Source organism: Hemibagrus wyckioides, linkage group LG23, assembly GCF_019097595.1.
Source record: "Hemibagrus wyckioides isolate EC202008001 linkage group LG23, SWU_Hwy_1.0, whole genome shotgun sequence".
Classification (NCBI taxonomy): domain Eukaryota; kingdom Metazoa; phylum Chordata; class Actinopteri; order Siluriformes; family Bagridae; genus Hemibagrus; species Hemibagrus wyckioides.
This window is the reverse complement of record NC_080732.1, coordinates 10,711,775-10,735,381: the sequence shown is the minus strand read 5'-3', so window position 1 is coordinate 10,735,381 and position 23,607 is coordinate 10,711,775. Positions and strand designations below refer to the sequence as shown.

General features: G+C 37.7%; 2 protein-coding genes across 3 annotated transcripts in view; one reads left to right on the top strand and one right to left on the bottom strand.

Annotated features, from left to right (window-relative positions):
* Positions 1–23,277, top strand: part of gnal (guanine nucleotide binding protein (G protein), alpha activating activity polypeptide, olfactory type) — a 45,394-nt gene extending 22,117 nt beyond the window's left edge. The window contains exons 6-12 of the mRNA XM_058377062.1: positions 9,141–9,195; positions 10,850–10,923; positions 11,253–11,311; positions 11,462–11,582; positions 17,033–17,163; positions 20,060–20,127; positions 20,438–23,277. Of these exons, the coding sequence (XP_058233045.1) occupies positions 9,141–9,195; positions 10,850–10,923; positions 11,253–11,311; positions 11,462–11,582; positions 17,033–17,163; positions 20,060–20,127; positions 20,438–20,584 (655 nt within the window). The 3' untranslated portion in view covers positions 20,585–23,277. The remainder of the gene's footprint in view (positions 1–9,140; positions 9,196–10,849; positions 10,924–11,252; positions 11,312–11,461; positions 11,583–17,032; positions 17,164–20,059; positions 20,128–20,437) is intronic.
* A 72-nt stretch (positions 23,278–23,349) lies between these two features.
* Positions 23,350–23,607, bottom strand: part of mppe1 (metallophosphoesterase 1) — a 40,485-nt gene continuing 40,227 nt past the window's right edge. For both annotated transcript variants that reach the window (XM_058377059.1, XM_058377060.1), the window contains one exon: positions 23,350–23,607. This exon is cut by the window's right edge and continues 214 nt beyond it. The gene's annotated coding sequence lies outside the window, so the exon portion shown is untranslated.

The following is a 23,607-nucleotide window of genomic DNA, read 5'->3' as shown; positions in this document are numbered from 1 at the left end:
ATGTTAAAATAATATTAAATGACTTTTGTTTATTTGACTGTATAATTATAGAATATTTTAGCTTAGATGTAATCTAAGTAGGCTCATGAGGGCTATAGTGATTAGAGCACTTGGTTCTGGGTTGTTGTTTGTTTATATCACTCCCAGGGGTACTTGCTTATATCAGATCTGATGTTGTTTGTCCCTGAGAAATATATTTACTGGAAACAAAAGTGAGGTAATGAAGCCACTTTAATAGATGTATTGAGCATGTTGGTCAAGATTAATATTGTAAAATGTAGTAATCACAAAGGTCTTAAACATATTTTTGAAATTGTAACTTTCATAAAAATGCGACCTGCAAATTATTTCAGGCTGAATCCAGGTTAATAAAACTGTTTCACATCTAATAAAAATGTTTAAAAGACCTTGTTTAAAATGCAGATTTTTTTGTATTTGTACAAAAATCTTTGTACACTCTCTTTCCATTCATATTTGTTCAGTTTGTTATCAGCTGAGTATAATTTTTTACAAAAACATGCAAGTAATGCAAGCAAAGAATGTTTTCTTAAATATTCTATAACTTTTAAATAGTCAATTTCACTCCATACACTGTTTTCAGCTTACTTGATGGAGCTATATGAAGTAAAAAGCTGATCGTTTTCAGTCAAACTTGCTCATTGAGTCATTAAATGGCAAGGCCTTGAGCTTTAATTTTTGAAACCTGGATATAAACCCTGCTAGATTATGTAAAATTGCTGTATCAAAGAGCATGGGCATATCAGTATTGAACTAGCCCACAGGCATTCAATAGTGACCAGTACAGGATATTAATGCACTCTCTCCCTCTCACTTGCTTACTCTGTGTCTCTTAGGGCTAGGAATATGTGGCTGTGCTTGAATTGATTGAGTTCTATATCTGGCAACACATTCCAGGCTATTGGAACACACAGAGTACAAAGTCAGATGTGCTCTAATGCAACAGAAAAAGCATAGTCTACATATTAATGACATTTTTATCCACACAATTATTCACATTTGAACTTGTGCCAGTCAAACAATTTGTCAAGCAAAAATATTGCAATATAATTGTGAAACTTCTGGAAGTTTGACAAAGGTATTTCTCTCCAGCATTCTATTGGACTATTATTCAATAATAGTACAGCACATAATTCTGCTCCTAACTCCAAGATTCAAGAAGCTTTATTGTCATTTCAACCACATATAGCTGACGCAGTACATAGTGAAATGAGACAATGTTTCTCCAGGACCTGGTGCTACATAAACATACAACATATAGTTTAAACACAGGAACAACACAAAGCTAGGGCAGAAAGATTCGTCCAAGCCACATAAAGTGTACAGGGTGCAGCTAGGTGCAAACAAAGCAACGAAAGACAGTGCAGAAATAATGAATACAAAAAAGACAACACAAAACACTTTAGCACCGAAAAATAAAAATAAAAAGAACGTGCAAGGAACTGTAATGAAATGTATAAAAATGAGATGATGATGAACTTCGTGACCTGACAACATGTATTGTGCAAAAATACAATAGCAGCAGTTGAGGTAGTGCAAAATAGAAATAACCATAAATATGAATATAAATATAGCAGCAGATGAAATACACAGGGGTTGAGGTAGTGCAATAAATATCGAACAATATAGGTTTTGGGTGTGTGAGTGTATCCACACAGGTGAGAGAGAGAGTGAGTGTGGGTGTGTGTATGTGTGTGTGATAGACAGAGAGTTATGAACAGTTCAGTCCTGAGTGTGTGTGTGCATGTGTGTGTGTGAGAGAGACAGAGTTTGACAGTTCAGTCCCGGGTGTTTAAGAGCCTGATGGCTTGAGGAAAGAAACTGTCTGGTTGTGAGGGCCCAAATGCTCTGGTACCTCTTTCCAGATGGCAGGAGGGTGAAGAGTGTGTGTGTGGGGTCATCCACAATGCTGTTAGCTTTGCAGATGCAGCGTGCCATGTAAATGTCCTTGATAGAGGGAAGAGAGACTCCGATGACCTTCTCAGCTGTCGTCACTATCCGCTGAAGGGTCTTGCGATCTGAGACGGTGCAATTCCCAAACCAGGCAGTGATGCAGCTGCTCAGGACGCTCTCGATGGTCCCTCTGTAGAACACAGTCAGGATGGGGGGAGGGAGATGGGCTTTCCTCAGCCTTCTCAGGAAGTAGAGGCGCTGCTGGGCTTTCTTGGTGATGGAGCTGGTGTTGAGTGACCAGGTGAAGTTCTCTGCCAGATGAACACCAAGGAATTTGGTGCTCTTTACGATCTCCACAGAGGATCCGTCAATGGACAGCGGAGAATGGTCACTCGGTGCTCTCCTGAAATCAACAACCATCTCTTTAGTCTTGTCAACGTTCAGAGACAAGTTGTTGGCTCTACACCATGCTGTTAGCTACTGCACCTCCTCTCTGTAAGCTGACTCGTCGTTCTTGCTGATGAGACCCACCACAGTCGTGTCATCGGCGAACTTGACGATGTGGTTGGAGCTGTGCATTGCTGCACAGTCATGAGTCAGCAAAGTGAACAGCAGTGGACTGAGCACACAGCCCTGTGGACCTCCAGTGTTCAGTGTGGTGGTGCTGGAGATGCTGTTTCCAATCCGGACTGACTGGGGTCTCCCAGTCAGGAAATCCAGGATCCAGTTGCAGAGAGAGGTGTTCAGGCCCAGTAGGGTCAGCTTCTCAATTAGCTGCTGAGGGATGATTGTGTTGAATGCTGAACTGAAGTCTATGAACAGCATTCATACTTATGTGTCGTTACAGTCCAGGTGTGTGAGGGCAAGATGGAGGGTTGTGGTGATGGCATCGTCCATGGAACGGTTAGGATGATACGCAAACTGCAAAGGGTCCAGTGAGGGTGGTAGCTGTGACTTGATGTGCCTCATGACGAACCTCTCGAAGCATTTCATCACGACTGGTGTGAGTGCGACTGGATGATAGTCATTGAGGCAGGAAACCGTAGACTTCTTTGGCACAGGGATGATGGTCGTACCCTGCCAGGAATGTTGTCTGGTCCAGCAGACGTCCGTGGGTTAACTCTGCATAGAGTTCTCTTCACGTGAACCGTGGTGAAACAGAGCACCTGGTCGTTAGGAGGAGGATTGGTCTTCCTCACTTTTGTGTTGTTCTGTGCCTCAAACCGTGCGTAGAAGTCGTTCAGCACATCTGGAAGGGAGGCGTCACTGTCACAGGCAGGTGATGTTGTCCTGTAGTTGGTGATCGCCTGGATGCCCTGCCACATGCGGCCGGAAGTCTCCGATATCATGGAAGTGGCCATGGATTCTCTGGGCGTGTGCGCGCTTCGCCTCTCTGATGGCTCGGGACAGTTTGGCCCTTGCTGTTTTTAAGGCTGCCCTGTCCCCTGCTCTGAAGGCGGAGTCTCTCGACTGCAGGAAAGCATGCACTTTTGCAGTCATCCACGGCTGCTGGTTGGAGCGTGTGGTGATGGTCTTGGAGACAGTCACGTCATCGACGCACTTCCCGATGTAGCCGGTCACTGATGCCGTGTACTCCTCCAAGTCAATACAGTCACCGTTGGTTGCAGCCTCCCTGAACATGTCCCAGTCAGTGCACTCAAAACAGTCCTGAAGAGCAGAGATGGCTCCTGTTGGCCAGGTTTTAACCTGTTTCAGAACCGGTTTAGAGCGTCTGACGAGTGGTCTGTATTTTTCCAACTCACTTCAGTAGGAAGTATTGTAGATGTTTCAGACTGATAAGGACCTGTTCGTGCTCACAATGACTACAGTGAACAAAGTGATCTTCAGACTGTTAGACACAGAATAAACATACAGCTAGCTGCCATAGATACACAAAGATTAGAAGCTTACATGAGGCCTAGGGACTGTTTAATTAGGTTGGAATTTGTAGAGAGATCATTTTAATCATTATAAAGTTTCTTAAATTTCAGGTGTAAAAAGCACACAAGAAATAACACATATATTGATATTATCTTGTCCAGAGAGAACCAGGCCCTACATTTTAAATATGTTTGAAAATTCTCTTAATTTCCTTTTTTTTCTTGTTGCAATAAAGCTAATTCATTCATTCATTCTTTAGTAACTACTTTTTCCTGGTCAGGGTCATAGGGGATCCAAAGCCTATCCATGTAACACTGAGCAGAAGGTGGAAGAATCCACCCTGGATGGGATGCCAGAGCTCAGGACTGATCCTAGGACAGTAGAGATGCGAGGTGGCAGTCCAACCTATGGCTGCACTATGCTGCTCACAATAAAGTTAATGTCCCTTCAAATTATTTTTGAAAAATAGTCAAAAGAGTTAAAAACACATTTTTTTAATTCATTTTAATTCAATTCATTTTTTTTTTGTGTAGTGTTTTTAACAATGGACAATGGACAAGCTTTACAGAAATATAAATTCAGGATTTTGCTTTGGATCTCTTCCAGTCTAGCATTTGGGAAGGGGTAACAAGTAAAGAAAAGTGTAAAAGTAAATTAGTGCTGGTGAATCAAGAGCTTTCAATCTTAAACAAAATTTATTTTGTATAAAACAAAACAGAAGCTTTTAAAAGGGGCTTCAAAATGGGGTTTTACAGTCTCTTCCCAACTAAAAACAGGAGAAAAACAAACAGGAACAAAAATGATATCCACTTTTTTACTATTTACAGGAGACACTAATACAGTGTAAGTCTGCAGTTTGTTACCCAATCAGAATGAAAGAAACAGGCTGGCATTTGCTGCTTTAACAAACAACAGCTTGTACACAGACTAAGGCAACAACTACATATTCACTGGAAGTAATTGCACACTTGCTAATATTCTTGAGCAGGAGAACACATCAGCAACATCAGTTTGAAATGTTATAGTAATATGCAGCTTTAAGAAAAAAGTTAGATACATAGATACCCATGTGAACAAAATTGTTGGCACCCTTCCATCAAAGAAAAATCTACAGCTGTCACTGAAATAACTTGAAACTGACAAAAGAAATAATAAATAAAAATTACTAAAACTTGTACTAAAAAATTACTGAAAATTGACTAATGGAAATCAGGCATTGCTTTTGAACTGTGGTTCAGCAGACACATAAAAACCAAACTAAACTGAAACTGGTCTGGACAAAAATTATGGTACCCTTAACTTAATATTTTGTGGCAATCACTGCAATCAAGTGATATTTGTAATGTTCAACGAGACTTCTGCACCTGTCGACAGGTATTTTGGACCACTCCTCAAGAGCAAACTGCTCCAGCTGTCTCATGTTTGAAGAGTGCCTTCTCTAGACTGCATGTTTCAACTTTTTCCACAGATGATCAATAGAATTTAGATCAGGACTCATAAAAGGCCACTTCAGAATAGTCCAATGTTTTGTTCTTAGCCATTCTCCCAGAAGCTTTGTAGCTTGTCCTTTGGACAGATGAGACAAAACTGGAGCTTTTTGGCAAATCACTCAGCTCTAGGTTCACAGATGCAAAAATGAAACATAGAGAGAAAAGAACACTGTACTTACTGTTATTGTTATGTTCTGGGGCTGCTTTGCTGCATCTGGCACATGGTGTCTTGAATCTGTACAGGGTACAGTGAAATCTCAAGACTATCAAGGCATTCTGGAGTGAAATGTGCTGCCCAGTGTCAGAAAGCTTGGTCATGGGTCCTCCAACAGGTTGAACACACAGCTAAAAACACACAACAATGGCTAAGAAAAAAACACTGGACTATTCTGAAGTGGCCTTCTATGAGCCCTTGAATATATATGAGCCCCTAAATGTTATTGAACATCTGTGGAAGAAGCTGAAACATGCAGTCTGGAGATTGCAGCCTTCAAACCTGAGACAGCTGGAGCAGTTTGCTCACGGAGAGTGGGCCAAAATAAATGTGAACAGGTGCAGAACTCTCATTGAGGGTTACAGAAATTGCTTGATTGCATTGATTGCCTCAAAAGGGTGTGCAATAAAACATTAAGTTAAAGGTACCATCATTTTGTTTGTTGTTTTAAATGCAACTGTTGAACCACAATTCAAAAGCAATGTCTAATATTCATTAGTCAATTTTCAGTAAATTTTTATTTATTATTACTTTTGTCAGTTTCAAGTTATTTTAGGGTTTTCCTTTCTTTAATGGATAGATAGATAGATAGATAGATAGATAGATAGATAGATAGATAGATAGATAGATAGATAGATAGATAGATAGATAGATAGCTGTGTGCTACTGATAGATTGATAGAAAAATATATGGAGAGAGCTTCAAGTCAAGAAGTCAAGTGAAATGAAACCACATTTCTCCAGGACCCTGGTGCTACATAAAGCAACACAGAGCTACATAAAACAACACAGAGCTAAGGACTTAAAGTTATCCTATTCTAAGGATGTGCAACCTAGTGTAAACAGTGCAAGACAAAAGACGACAGGACAGATACACAAAATAGCACCAACCAGTATACATTCTGTAGTTGAGTAGTTTGTGCAAAATAAGAAGATTATAAACAATAAGAAGGTTCTTGTAAACATATACACTTATATAATAGAAACAGTTGGTGGCATCATTGAATTGTGGTGTGCAAAGACAGCAATTGAGTGAATGCACAAAAGCTGCTGTGTTTATATAGGTGGTCCTGTAGACATACAGTTCTCAGTGTTAATGACTACACCTCCTTTGAAAATTAACATTTAAAACAATATCTCAATGAACACAAAAACAATTTCCAAAATGTTGACAAGACTAAGTTTAATATAACATCAGTTTTACTCAAATTAGTGTGATGCAAAAATGAGTACACCCCACAACAAAAACTACTAATGACAGCACCAAGTCTTCTAGGCATGGAATGAACAAATTGGCGACATTTTGCAACATCTATCTTTTTCCATTCTTCAATAATGACCTCTTTTAGAGAATGGATGCTGGATGGAGAGTGATGCTCAACTTGTCTCTTCAGAATTCCCCATAGGTGTTCAACTGGGTTCAGATCAGGAGACATACTTGGCCACTGAATCAGTTTTACCCTGTTCTTCTTCAGAAATTCAACAGTGGCCTTAGATGTGTGTTTAGGATCGTCATGTTGGAAAAGTGCACGACGACCAAGGGCACGGAGTGATGGTAGCATCTTCTCTTTCAGTATAGAGCAGTATATCTGTGAATTCATGATGCCATCAATGAAATGCAGCTCCCCAGCATCAGCAGCACTCATGCAGCCCCACATAAGGACATTGCCACCACCATGTTTCACTGTAGGCACCATGCATTTTTCTTTGTATTCCTCACCTTTGCAACGCCATACAGTTTTGAGGCCATCAGTTCCAAAAACATTTATCTTGGTCTTATCACTCCAGAGTATAGAGTCCCAGTACTCTTAAACTTTGTCAGCATGGGCCCTGGCATACTCTAGACGGGCTTTTTTGTGCCTGGGCTTTAGGAGAGGCTTCTTTCATGGACATCATCCATGCATGCCATTCCTCTGCAGTGTACTCCGTATTGTGTCGCAAGAAACCGGTTAGGCTTTCTACTTCTTTAGATAACTGCAGTGAAATTGCATGCAGATTTTCTTCATCCCTTCTCATCAGAAGACGCTCCTGTCGAGGTGTTAACTTCCGTGGACGACCTGGACGTCTCTGTGAGATAGTTGCAGTTACATCTTTTTTAAATTTGTGTACCACTTTTGCTACAGTTTTCTGACTGATAAGTAAAGCTTTGCTGATCTTCTTGTAGCCTTCACCTTTCTGGTGTAAAGAAATTATTTTCTTTCTCAGGTCTTGTGACATATCTATTCCATTGCTGACAGCATGAAATGGGAATGGGTTTTCTTTAAGTAACACCCTTTTGTAGTCAACTGACTGCTGGACACCTGTGTAATGAATAATTAGACTCACCTGTGGTTGAATTCTTGTTGAATTAGACATTTGGAGTCTAAAATTTAATGTTATTAACCTTACTTTCATGTTATAAGTTAAAGAGATGTTATATAAAACTTAGTCTTGGCATAGTTTTGGAAATGGCATCGTCACCATTTCCAGCACAGTGTAGAGCCTCAGAAATGGTCGGCTGTTGGAGAGTGCTGTCCAGTCCATGATGCAGCTAACTGTGGTACATCAATGTTCATCGACCTTCATTTGTTTCCCACTCAGGATGGTATTAATAATGCTGTGTAAAAACGATGATCCTCAGTGTAGATCCATCTTTGTTGAGATGTGTGTACGCTCTGTGTAGCATATAGACCAGAGTGTATTCATGCCTAAATGTGCCTGATAGACAAACTTTAAGGGGCCTGGTGCCATTACTAGTGGACTGAGCTGTTCAGGACTAAATGGTCCACTTCTAAATGCTCTTCATGGTGTGTGAAATGATTGCACGGGGCCTGTAGTCTGTAAGAGTATTGGGTGTCCTGGTTTTGGCACTGGGACAATACACAATGCTTCTGGACTTGAGGCACTTTCTGTAGTCTGAGAGAGAGAGAAGACATTTGCTGAAGCATAGCACAACTGTCTTGTGCAGGTCTTCAGTTACCTGCTTTGGCTGATTCCATTAAAGTTGCCTGTACAGTTTTCCCAATTCTCTCCTAATTTAAATACATTTAATAGTCATTCTGGGAGAAAGGGAAGGTGACAAGCTTGGCAGAGATGGGACCTTTGGTGGAGTAGTCATTAATGGATGAAGTGTTAATGGACAGCTGGTCTGGAACCTGTTAATTTGTATTTAAAAAAGGGCTCATGGGCTCTCTGTTGATCTCTACTGGCATAGTCCAAAGTAGTGTCACTATGGATACTACTGATTGGTTATTTGTTTCTTTGTTTCTTGGAGGTGTGAGTACGCATGTGTGCCTTGAGTCTCTGTCTGGTACGAGCAGTTGTTTAGGCAGCGTTCATCAAGGAAACACTTCCAGCAGCATGTCATGTGTACACACATATTGTCTAAATCCTCAACATGTGCACATTGGTATAGCAAGAATATTATGAATTATGAAACATATTACGTATAACTGCAGATTTTCAGTCAAATCCACAGCTAGTGGATACCAGAATTAGCTGAGTTTCAAGAAATTAGCTCTGAGTTTCAAGAAAAATCATGGTGAATGTAGATGTTTTATATAATTACGAAATGATTTTACTAGGTTCAGTTATCTGTACACTTCAGGTTATAATAATTCCTGATATGAGATTCAAAAACAGCTTTTTGTATTGTCTGTTTTTCAGCTTTCTGGACAGAATTGATTCAGTACGGCAAAATGACTATACACCAACAGACCAGGTGGGGGTGCTCTTAAGTGTGTTCTTGTGCATGTGTGCATATGTGTACTGGAAGGATACCCTGAAAACACTGATATATTCTAGTTGGAGTAACCTTCCTTATTTATTTAGAAACTGTTCTAAATTTAGGAAGTAATTTTTATGTCTCTATCAATGTATGAATCTATTTATTTTCTGTGGCCCCAAGCCTTTGAGCATCTTATATATTTTTTATTCCAGATATATTTTTAGAACTACTGTAACATTTGAACATTTCAGTGTTTGAAGTCAGTATCACATGTATAACATGAAAGGGAAAACCAAAAGTATATCTAATTTTTTAGACATCTTGTCAAAAAGTCACAAGGAGTATGTTTGAAAGGGTTTATCTCTTTCTGCTGTCACAGCCTTCAGAAGGTACATAATGAAAAAATCACAAAGGGATATGCCTCTTCATGAAACATAAATGTGTGGTTTACATAACCTTACTTTAGGTACATTTACTTTTTGTACACTTTATAAATCAGAAGCAACAACCGCTAGATGTCATGTCAGAGGCACAACATCCCCTGTTCATCTAGTATATTACGTGGGACTGTAAAATATTTTGTGATGTCATGCACTGCAACGTTAAATACAACGTTAAACACTAACAAGCACACTAAACACAAATACACTAAACACTGTCATTCTTGTTACTGTTGTTTAAAAGTAGCTAGCAGGGATTACTAGCTAGCCAAACCACATCTAAAAGTATTTGAAAAGTAAGGCCATATTTCTATTGTTTTTGCTATACACTGAAGAGATTAGGTTTTGGTTTGTGCTCAGATGGTAAGTATCAGAATTCATAGATCAGAATTTTAGCTTTCATTTGATATTTACATATAGATATGCTTTGTAATCTTAATCTCAGAACATGGTAACATTAGTGTCAGACTACAAAACATTTAGTATAGAGCAGATAGTCTTAAAAATTAAACACAATAATACCACATGACTTGTAACTGCATCAATTGGACAACCCGCTGACATCACCAAACTAATGCATTCTTCTTTTCTGATCCTTTTCTGCTTTTTACTGTAGCATCTTTCAGTTGTTATTTGTTTTGGTTCTCCCTTCAGTCTGCTCTTCAGGAGGTGAAATTCTGCAAAAGGTCAAGTGATTAACTTGGCCGATCTAAACCGCTTGGTAGTTCTTTGTTAGCAATATATTTGGGTCATTGTTTTGCTGCATAATGAAGTTCTCTATAAATTGTCAGACATAATGTTTCTGTAGACTTCTATTATACTTCTGCTACTATCATGACATTGGCTCCACCTTGTTTAACTGTTGAGCTTGTATGTTTTGGATAAAAGGAGATCCTGTCTTTCTCTAGACTTTGGTCTTTCCATTTTTGATCACTTGAAAAATGGGTGGGAACCAACAGAAGGTGCAAGGTTTTTAGTTGTTTAGCACATTAGTTGTAAAAATCAGGAAATGAAAGCTGGAATTCTGAACTATTGTCTCATATTTATCTTTTGATCTTTTGAAATGTCTTCAGGGTATAAATAAAAGAGGGGACCGTAAGTTCCATGTTGTTCTCTTTCCAGAAAACATATGAGAAATTTCTGCTGTCAGTTGTCATGTGTCATTTTGTTTCTTACTATATTGCATTCCATTTTCTCACTTTGTGCAGGATTTGCTTAGGTGCAGAGTTTTGACTTCAGGGATTTTTGAAACACGATTCCAAGTAGACAAAGTCAACTTTCAGTAAGTTGTTGCAGTCTTTACTTTTTTATGTAATTAGAGTTAATGTTTCAAGGATTTCTGTTTGAAGGTAGACTGCAGTCATTTCAAAGCATGATATCAAATCTCTTAAATACTTTGCTGACATGTGTCTACTGATGCAATAAATGCTAATAAATTATGTAATACATTTTGTAATAAGAAATTAGTCATCTTGTTATTGTGATTAATCTTCACTATGGAAATAGCAAATTATTTCAGAATATTTAAACAACTAATTGTTTTAAATACATTTGTTTTGACCATGGAGATTTTTTTTCCTTGTCCCTGCTCATTTTCTCTTTCTCTCTCAGCATGTTTGATGTAGGTGGTCAGAGAGATGAGAGAAGAAAATGGATCCAGTGCTTTAATGGTGAATTATAAATTTGCAGATGTCTATTTTACCAGTCAAAACTATACTGTTGGATCATTTACATGGCTTTTGCAGGCCTAAAACAAATCCAGAATTAATACTAAAAAGAAAATCTTAGTGACAGTGCTTTTTTGCTGTATGTTGTTCCAGATGTGACGGCTATCATTTTTGTGGCAGCCAGCAGCAGTTACAACATGGTGATCAGAGAAGACAACAGTACTAACCGCCTTCGCGAGTCCCTAGATCTTTTCCGCAGTATCTGGAATAACAGGTTCCACCTGTCCCTCTTTTCTAGATTTCTTTTTTTTTTGGTTCTCTTAAGTCTGACTACAGTACTTTTCAGTTGAAATTTAACTGATATTAGACAGTGATCAAGAACCTACAGTAATGTGCTATATTTTATATTTGTAGTGTTGAATAGTTAGTTGTATCATGCTAGCAACCCTCCCCTGCCTCAAAATTTCTTTCATCACTTTACATATAAGCAGTTTATGAATTGTTGCACTTTCAGTGTTTATATGATTTCTGCTGGTGTTCATAAAGCATTTTCTTCAGTTCTGTCTATGATTATGCTTTGTTTTGCAATTTAGTAATTTAGTCGCAAGAAGAGTAAAATTCTGCCTTTGTATTGTAAGTATTGTAAACCTTTTTGATCCAGACAGTGTGGTACAGCATATGATATGTACAAGATTGTGATTCCACATTTTGTTCTTAAATTCAGTTTGTTTGTTTACTCATTCCTACATTCTTTCATTAATTTCCAGCTTTTCTTCCAAATTTTGTCAGTGTCAGTTCCAAGTAACATGTTCCTCCCTTTCAGATAGCACCTATCACCTCCTAGCCATGAATGACTGTGACTGTATTGTCACTTGAATCAAACTAGCTAGAATCACTTTACTATTGCAGCACACCAATCTTCACATGCATTGAAAACATTTTTTAGCTTTTCTTTTAACACATTGTAATACAAATTTCATTCAACCTTAATTGATATGAGTTCTAGATTTCAGAACACCTTTGTTTGTTGGTTTTATAACTTTGGAGTATCTTTGTATCACTTCTCATTGTAACTACAACAAACCACTACTTCTTTGACTGATTTTTGAAATGCACAACAGAGTTTGAGCTTCTTTTGGACTAATTTTCCAAGGCAGTGTCATGGTTCTCTGCCAAAAAATGAAACAAGCAACAATAGAGCTTTTGAAGCAAAAATCTCTGAATGCCTTGAACTTCAATATCAAGGGTGACATCACTTCCATGCAGCTTCCCACATTTTACTCTTCTTCTAAGCCATTCCTTGTGTTTGCCTTGTGATAGACAGATTTTGAAGGAAAAATGAGCATAGACACACACATAAAGTCCAACCATCAACATGAACTTAAATGTATTAAATGTGTCTTTTCAACCCTTCCCCCATAGCTTCATTAAGCTAATCCTGGGGAAGAGGGAAAAATTGCTATTGCTGACCAGGTACTAATTCAAGCCTTGGTGGTTGGAAAACCTCTTCTGGCATACCAAACACGACAAAGTTGCAAGTATGGGCAAATTGGCTGTTTAAATTCTTGGCCACATTGTTTAGACAGTTTAAGTAACCAGGACAACTTTTTTGCAAGTGTGAAGACCCATATTTATGAGGATTGTCTTTTGTAAAAACATTAAAAAAAAAAAAAAAAAAACTGCAATCTGATGTACTAACACACTCTATAGAGAATTTCACTGGATAAGAAAATCACGTGGCTTGTCAGAGTAAATCAGTAAGGTTTACTGAACTTTAAATTTACTTTAATGTGCAATTGCAATTTAACACGTTCAGAGACCATTATTGATGAAAGACAAAATTGTACCATTTAATAAGGGTTAGTGGTAGACTTTCTCAAAATGAATTCTTACTCATGTTAATTTTGGGTTATTAGATATTCCCCCCATCTGAACATATTTAAATGCCAGCATAATTTAACCAACCCCTTTTATTCATTTATTTGTACTGTATTTTAAACAAACCAATTTCACTGACTTTAATCTGCATTATACTTGTGTTTTAGAATCTCTCAGAATTTTGAGAAATTGTTTGATTTACAATAATTGCTATACAGAAGCCTCAATTAAATATTACACATGACTAATTTTATGCAATTATACTAAATCACCCACAATACACCAAATATATGTGTGCAACTTATTCCTTAACTATTGTGCCTTATTGTGGCTCCCAGTACTCCCAGGACTTCAGCAAAATAACATCAAAATAACAGTTGTGCACATGTTTTGAAAGCATACCAGGGGAGTTGAAATCAGGCCTCTTTGTAGGCCACTCTAGTTCTTCCACACCAAACCATGACATACCATGTCATTATGGACCTTGCTTTGTACACAGGGGCTTTGACTGGACTCAGATCCAGTGAATGGAATCTTTATACTACAGCACATAAAAAGACATTATAGATTGAAAACATTGTGGCAACAGTGTCGAAAGGCCCACATAAAGGTGTTATGGTCTGGTGTCTACTGTTGTAATTAAATCTATTCCAGGATAAAAAAAACAACAACAGAAAATATCCAAGGCTTGTACTGTATTCATGTTTTATCAACATATTTTGCTCAAACAGGCCTGTTTCACATTCCCCTTGTCTCTCTATCAAAACCTAAGACCAGGACAACTTCACAATGAAGGGTTAAACTTAACCATCAAAACAATATATTCTTCATAATAAAAATATATTTTGGAAATTGGGTCCTCTAAAATGATTAGATTTTAATCTCCTGTTTAAAATGTCAATAATCTCAAGTCATACTGCATCCAGCAAAAACAGAAACACCAAACATAAACATTTTGTGTCAAAATTGTCAGACAATTGTCTTATTATTTTGCTTTAAATAATTAATATAATTTCTATCATGACATCTGCATGATTTCACATGTAGAAGCCAGAAAGATACTATCATTGTGAATAATCTTTTCTTGTTGGAAAAGTAGATGACTGAAAGTAACCACCAGCTACAGTATTTTAGCGTTCGTAAAATGCATACACTATATGAATCTCCGTGCTGTCATGGACAAGTACAAAAAAAAGATTAGTATATTTCCAGTGAATTGTGGTTGTAAGAGTTGCATTTTCAGATAGATATAATGTCCTCTATTTTCTATGCATTGTCACAACAATACTTAAAATCATTTTGAATTATGAAATTTCCTAAAAATAAAAAATAGTTTTAACCAAATCTACAGCAGTTGCACATTTTGCTCTACACAAAATGTAACAGCAAAGATATTTAATCAGACATTCAAATAATAATAATAATAATAATAATAATAATAATAATACAAAAAAATGAACATTAAAAAAACATCAGATCTCAGTGGGGAAAAATATCATGCTGGATATCTATGAAATGAAAGGATGCCACATCGTTTGATGGAAATGAAAATTATCAACCTACAGAGGGCTGAATTCAAAGACACCCCGAAAATCAATGTGAGAAATGATGCAGCAGGCTATGGACATTTTGCTGAAATTTCATTGCAGAAACTCTAAATGGTACTCAGTAGTTTGTATGTCCCCCACATGCTTGTATGCATGCCTGACAATGTTAGCAATGCTCCTAATGAGACGATAGATGGTGTCCTGGGGTATTTCCTCCCAGATCTGGACCAGGGCATCAGCACTTAGCTCCCAATGCACCAGCGTAGGGTCTGACAATGGGTCCAAGGTTTTCATCCCGATACTTAATGGCAGTCAGGGTACCATTGTCTAGCCTGTAGAGTTCTGGCGTCCCTCCATGAATATGCCTCCCTAGACCATCACTGACCCACCACCAAACCAGTCATGCTGAATGATGTTACAGGCAGCATAATGTTCTCCATGGTTTCTCTAGACCCTTTCACGTCTGTCACATGTGCTCAGGATGAATCTGCTCTCATCTGTGAAAGGCACAGGGTGCCAGTGGCAGACCTGCCAATTCTGGTGTTCAGTGGCAAATGCCAATCGAGCTCCATGGTGCCAGGCAATGAGCACAGGGCCCACTAGAGGATGTTGGGCCCTCAGGCCACCCTCATGAAGTCTGTTTCTGATTGTTTGGTCAGAGACATTTACACCAGTGGCCTGCTGGAGGGCATTTTGTAGGGCTCTGGCAGTGCTCATCCTCTCCCTCCTTGCACAAAGGAGCACGCTCTTGAGACTGTGCTAGGAGACACAGCAAACCTTCTGGCAATGCCATGTATTGATGTGCCATCCTGGAGGAGTTGGACTGCCTGTGCAACCTCTGTAGGGTCCAGATATCGCCTCATGCTACCAGTAGTGACACTGATCCTAGCCAAATGCAAAACTAGTGAAGAAGAGTCAGAAAGATGAGTAGGGAAAAAAATGTCAGCGGCCTCCACCTGTAAAACCATTCCTGTTTTGGGAGTCGTCTCATTGTTGGCACCTGTTGTTAATTTCATTAACACCAAAGCAGCTGAAACTAATTAACAACCCCCTCTGCTACTTATGTGACCAGATCAATATCCCAGCAGTATATATATAAATACATAGATATATAGATATATATATATATATATATATATATATATATATATATATATATATATATATATATATATATTTATATATATATATATATATATATAGATAGATAGATAGATAGATAGATAGATAGATAGATAGATAGATAAAATATGAAGATGACAGGGTGGACATGACGTGCTTTATGGTTAGCAAGAGTTCTTTTGATATGCCGTTGAGCAGCAGTATCCAGACTTGTTTTTTGTCAAGTCAGAGCAACAAGATCACCAATATGTAAATAAATGTATGGTGAGCAAAAATGCTTTCTAGTTAAATAAAGTGAAAAATAAACCTAATATCTATGACATTTTAAGTAGCACATGACTGTTAGTTAAAAAAAAAAACGCTAGCTATTAGATATAACAAACTGATAGAAGAAAAGATGTAACAACATGCACATCAACTACATGAAAAACAGTAAAATATATACATTAGCCACCAACATATGCTTGTAAAAGATTGTTGTAAAAAGCTTTTACCTACAATAAATGAATTATATACAGAAGTACATGATAACAAAACTATTTATGTTAGTCAACAGCCTCATATGAGTTCAGCAATTTGCTTATAGTTCCGAAGGCAATTCTGGAGCTTTTGTTCTTTTGTTGGAAATGTTCCTGGAATCATAGGTTTTTGTTTGTTTGAGCTTTCCTTGATGGGCTTTTCATCCTCTCTGATTGTGTGTCACATACAAAAATGTGCTGATAGACTGAGGGCCTCTTATATTGATAATGACCCAGATCCTTTCCTGGAATTACCTTGTAAGCTGCATATGAATAGCTTTGCAGTGAAATATTATTGTGGAACTGATAGACAAAACTGACTTATAAGCTCAGAGAAGCAACTACTTTATTTTTACATGCAGTATCAAAGCAATATTGCCACTGGCATTTGGAAGGTGTGTTGTATGGGGATTGATGTCACCACTTCACAACTTTCAATAAGCCCCTCTACATTTGCGGGTGCTGTTATTCAGTTTGAAACTGACACAGATACTCAAATAGGGTAAACACAGCTTTGGAATCAAATTAATAAATATATCAGTCTGTATCACACCATCTGGTTGATGTCAAAAGAATAATTGTGTGTGTGTGTGAGTATTTGACTGTCTCTTTCTCTCTCTCTCTCTCTCTCTCTCTCTCTCTCTCTGTGACTTCTGCAGGTTTTTACGGACTATCTCAGTGATTCTTTTCCTGAACAAACAGGACATGCTGGCAGAGAAGATCCTGGCAGGAAAATCCAAACTTGAGGATTACTTCCCTGAGTACACTCGCTATACAGTCCCACCCGATGGTAGCACCTTTTATAGTCCTTCAAATGCTCCTTTAAATTGTTTAACCATCTAATTTAAGAGAACTCTTGGAAATCTCTAATCTGTCTCAAAAATGTCATATGGCAAAGAGTTAGATCACTAAATAATAAATTAAAGGTATCTTCAGATTCACCACAAAACAATAAATATAGGGAGCACAATGAATCTTAAATTGTAAGTTCCATGTCTGATGGTTTGTTTAATGTCTGGTATTAGTAAATTATTTTGTCTGGACATAATCATCTGAGGCCCTTTTACACATTGTAATCCATTTACTCAAACCACGTTTGTTGAATATGGACACTTTTGAAAAGCTGTGCTACAATGTTGTGAAAATTATTATCTACACTGAACAAAATTATAAACGCAACACTTTTGTTTTTGCCCCCATTTTTTATGAGCTGAACTCAAAGATCTAAGACTTTTTCTATGTACACAAAAGGCCTATTTCTCTCAAATATTGTTCACAAATCTGTCTAAATCTGTGTTAGTGAGCACTTCTCCTTTGCCGAGATAATCCATCCACCTCACAGGTGTGGCATATCAGGATGCTGATTAGACAGCATGATTATTGCACAGGTGTGCCTTAGGCTGACCACAATAAAAGGCTACTCTAAAATGTAGAGTTTTATCACACAGCACAATGCCACAGATGTCGCAAGTTTTGAGGGAGCGTGCAATTGGCATGATGACTGCTGGAATGTCCACCAGAGCTGTTGCCCGTGAATTGAATGTTCATTTCTCTACCATAAGCCGTCTCCAAAGGCGTTTCAGAGAATTTGGCAGTACATCCAACCGGCCTCACAACCGCAGACCACGTGTAACCACACCAGCCCAGGACCTCCACATCCAGCATCTTCACCTCCAAGATCGTCTGAGACCAGCCACCCGGGGAGCTGCTGCAGCAATCGGTTTGCATAACCAAAGAATTTCTGTACAAACTGTCAGAAACCGTCTCAGGGAAGCTCATCTGCATGCTTGTCGTCCTCATCGGGGTCTTGACCTGACTGCAGTTCGTCGTCGTAACCGACTTGAGTGAGCAAATGCTCACATTCAATGGCGTCTGGCACTTTGGAGAGGTATTCTCTTCACGGATGAATCCCGGTTTTCACTGTACAGGGCAGATGGCAGACAGCGTGTATGGCGTCGTGTGGGTGAGCGGTTTGCTGATGTCAACGTTGTGGATCGAGTGGCCCATGGTGGTGGTGGGGTTATGGTATGGGCTGGTGTATATTATGGACAAGGAACACAGGTGCATTTTATTGATGGCATTTTGAATGCACAGAGATACCGTGACGAGATCCTGAGGCCCATTGTTGTGCCATTCATCCACGACCATCACCTCATGTTGCAGCATGATAATGCACAGCTCCATGTTGCAAGGATCTGTACACAATTCCTGGAAGCTGAAAACATCCCAGTTCTTGCATGGCCAGCATACTCACCGGACATGTCACCCATTGAGCATGTTTGGGATGCTCTGGATCGGCGTATACGACAGAGTGTTCTGGTTGCTGCCAATATCCAGCAACTTCGCATAGCCATTGAAGAGGAGTGGACCAACCTTCAACAGACACCTGTTTGTTTGTAGTTATCCAAACAGCCAGTCATGTGGCAGCAGCACAATGTTTAAAATCATGCACATACAAGTCAAGAGCTTTGGTTAATGTGTTCACATCAAACATCAAAAAGGGAAAAAAATTGATCTCAGTTGCTATAACTGTGGCATGGTTGTTGGTGCTAAATGGGCAGGTTTAAGTATATTAGAAATCTCCTAGGATTTTCTCATAAGGCAGTCTCTACAGTTTAGAAAGAATGGTATATTTTACACATCCTACATGCACAGGGTTTGTAGGCTGAAACACCTTGTTTATGAGAACGATCAGAGGGTGACTGTGCTGACAAGAAGTCTATGGTAAGTTAAGTAACTATACTTTACAATGCTTTTTGCTCGATGGGCTATAACAGCAGATTATATTGGGTTTCACTGTCAGCCGGGAACAAGAATCTGACGCTATCATGGCCACATACTTGCCTGAACTTGATAGTTGAAGACTAGACAAAGACTAGCTTTTTTTTTAATCTTTATGTTATGTTTTGGTGAGTCTGTGCCTCTAATAGCCTAATTTTTTAAAGAATCTTTAATATTCAAGATTCTGTATTATTTTTAGGTGCCTAAAATGAATTAGGAAAATGCAAGCAAATTGGTTACATCGTCAAATATTTACTTTAAATTTATGTAAATATTTGTAAATATGCTAAAGATTCCAGTTTTCACTAAAGCTGTTGCCAATAATATGAAAATGAACATTGTTGTATTAAATTTTCATTTCCGCTGAGTCTCTTCAACTGCAATATATAGGCTAACTAGACAATTCCCACTTTGGGAAAATGTTTTTTAAATACTACTTCAGTGCTAAAATTCAATTATGATGTTATCATTTAATATTACATTTTCTATGATTCTCTTAATTTGGGGTTTATATAAATATATATTTGGAGTATATAATTCGGAAGGACCATACAGCATTGTTACAGGAAACGTTAGTAATAATTAGTATTATCTAAGTGGGATTTGCTGGGGGATGGGTTGATCTATATCCCCACCTCTGCTGAATTGTTTTTAATTCTTTGGACAAATCTATAGCCAGGATACAATACAGGGACACTGTTATCACTATATTTGAGACATATAGTCTCTGCAACATATCTCTGCCTGTGGCTGATTCATGTAAAATAATAAGGTGCTTCAACTTGAAAAGTGTTAAAAACTTCCTTCTTTGAAATTGGGAAAGGTTAAAGATTGAAAATGCATGGACTGTACATGATTCTAAAGTTAAAGGAGAGATTTTGATATATGTATGCTTTTATCCACAGTGACCCCTGATGCTGGGGAAGACCCAAAAGTAACCAGGGCCAAGTTCTTCATTCGGGATGAATTTCTGGTACACTCAAAATATACAGACACTTCATAAAATGTTTGCTCATTTGTAATTTAAGTAGTTTTTATAGGAATTTGACTCGTTTGTCTTTTTTGATGTAATTCATTTTTGTGTATGGGTGAGCTGTATCTTGACTTGTTTAACTATTAGAGTGTTATGTCTTTTGTATGTTTATTTCATTTTAGTCTATTTGCATTTAGTGTAGTCTGTGTGTACATTTAGATATATAAAGTTGCTAATGATATTTAAACATTTGTTTGCTCACCTTCCAATCTCTTTAAATTACTTAAGATCTGTGCATGTGTTTCTGCAGAGGATCAGCACAGCAAGTGGTTCTGACAAACACTACTGCTACCCACATTTCACCTGTGCCGTGGATACAGAGAATATCCGTCGTGTCTTCAATGACTGTCGCGACATCATCCAGAGGATGCATCTCCGCCAGTATGAGCTTTTGTGATTTGCTGCCACGTTTTATCCATTCATCAATCAGATCCCTTCTTCTACACTCCCAGGTTTCAGCAGGACTAGTGAACTACTGACATTTGACTGAAAATATTATGTGATTTTTTTCTCTATTGTTTGTTTTCTTCCACTTTATCTCCTTATTTATACAAGAGTGAGATGTGTGTGAGTGTTTTCTGTATCTCTTCAATCTTGAGAATTTCATTTTGACTTTCTACTTGATATGGTTGGATGTGGACCAGCCAGTCCAATGAAAATCTGTGGTAACTTCAGGCAGGTATGCCTGACCTTTGACCTTTGCAGTCTTTTGAAGGTTTTTTTAAGGAGTACTTGACATATAGGGGTGGATAATGCACTTTTGCATCAGGTTCCTAAAATGCAGACCGGTAAGCATAATTCACTATGTAGCACCGCTATATTTATTACTTGTCACTTTTCTCTTTAGTATCTTTTTTATTATGTTTTGCATTTCATTATTTAGTTCTGTTAGAGGTGCAATGTTGCAGGAATATCCAGGTATTTGGAATTGTTTAAGAGCACAGGCTAAATGTAGACATGTTGGATTGTTGGACTTGAAGTCTTCTGCAACTCAGTACTTTCTGCATAAGAAGACTGAGTGGCCAACTGATAATTAATACCTCTCTTTGCATAGAGAGTTTCTTGATGTTGGTATAGTATGTGTATACTGTAAATACACATATACACAGATACATTATATATTTGGGGGGTTTATTTTATTATGCTTAGGAATGTGCAAGGTTGCTTTATCTTGCACATGCCTGCAAAATGTAATGTTATTTTGTACATCTTAATTGAAAAGAGAAAATACTTGTAGAAGCTCCTTGTGCCTTTGATTACAGCTGTACCTGTAAATGAGGATTTAGATATAAATACATTTCTGATGGCGCTGTACAGCTTGATGTCAAATCTTAACTGCAGCACAGCCTGCTGATGGGGAATCTCTCTCTCTCTCTGTAGAAATGCATTTCTCTCTAGCATTAAGAAAATGGAATCATACGGTCTTTAGTACAAAATGTAAATTAGGCAAAAAAAATATATATATATATACAATATGCAAAAGTAACCTCTTACTGATTGCAAAGTTGTAAATGGAGTATGTTTTTATTTTTCTCTTTTTTTGAATTAATTTTCCCTTTCTAGAACTCTTGACAGCTTTAAAAACCACTGAAAAACATTTTAAGTGTCTAAACTTAGAGCCTGTTAACATAGTAGGCTGCATATTTTCAGACATGAAATGCGTCTGTGTGTACACAGGGTTACAGCTGTAAATGTGTGTATGCATGTGTGTGTGTGCCTGCATGCATGTGTGTACCCACAGCTCCCTGTTGTGTTCAACCCAGATTGTACATCAGCATTTTTATATTTATATGTGTACATATACATTTATAAGGTTACAAAAGAAAGTATATTGCATAAATATATATGTACAATTCTACATAGAAATGTGTGCCTATGCGTATATATATTTATGAATGTTTAGTGAGGTTGTATGCATAGCCATGGTTCTAGGTAGGCTGTACTTTAGACGGTTTCTCTCCCATAATCTTCAGTAACATTCAGGTAATTATTTGCAATCCTCACAGCTCACAGAGTATCGCAGAGCCTTATCCAGCATGATTGCAGTGTAAAATGTGAAAGAATTCCAAGAGGTAATGAGGTCAATCAGAATGGGATTATTTCATTTGCATTGGAGAAAGACCATGTCCTTTATAACTTTCTCCTAATATGTAACTAAACATTGCTAATTCTTTGTCATCATACCTGATTCTTTGTTGTGAAAATGTACCCACTTTTTACTTTTTAGATTTATTGTAAGAGGAAACTTAACAGGGATCCTTAAAAAGGACCCTTTATTAGTTCTTTAGGTAGGTAAGAGTCCTTAGCATCCTAAAAGGATTTGGTTTATAATCCTTTCTATTAAGTAAACAGATTTACATAGACAACCCAGAGGTAAATCACCAGATGCATAACAAAAAAACCTTAAGAGGTAGGTTAGCTTTAACTTTATTTTCAAAAAGTGGATGCTTGTGATTGTCAGGTTATAAGTTCAAAGACCAGACCTGAGAGCCACTGCTAAGCCCTTATGTAGGCCCCTTAACTCATCTAATATATGATTAATCAGTAGTTCTGGCACACTTTTAAATCTAATTAAGTAAAGAACCTGCCCCCCTTCCTTTCAATTCTCAGCCTACAGGTTTATTTTTAGTTTGTGAAAAACTGATCTATCCAGCTAAATGTTTATGTTGTGGTCTTTGTTCATGTCACGGTCTTTGTTCATGTCACTTCATCTTGAATGAGCTTGAATCAGAATACAATACACTATATGTGGTTCCCCCAAATTAAAAATTAGAACTCCAGGAAATGACAGGACATGCAGATGACCAAGACAGGACACATGGGGCCTCAAACGCTGTACCCTATGGTGATGTTAAAGCACTGGTAGATAAGCTAATTCTATTTCCTCTAAGGCGTCTTCATGTTCAACTATTGACTGATAACTGAAAAAGATAAAATACAAAACTCTCAGTCTAGCCATCCAGGACATAACATATTTTGAATTCTTAAATTTTATTTTAGTAAAGAGCAACATTAGAAACCGATCATTTTTGTTTAGAATGAAAATGTCAGACGAAATGTAATTTTGCAAATAAACTATCTCTAAAAGTGTTGGTGTGTGTTATTATTCAACCAGCACTGAGAAGAAGAATAACATACATTATTACTCAGAATTACAGTAGATGCTTTCTTTAATTTATTGCCTTCGTTCCAGATAAGACTTTAAAAAAACATCAATACAATAAGGTTTTAATTCAGGTGGACATCATTCTTCACAGTATAATAAATAAATAAATAAAATTAAAAATTAATACAATTATAAAATGTAACATTAGTATTAGCAGTATCTAAAATTGTCTCTTAGCACTGACAGGGACATCATGGAGCTTGTAAATAAAAAATTTGTGAAGTGAGCTATGTACATATAATTGTACAGACCAC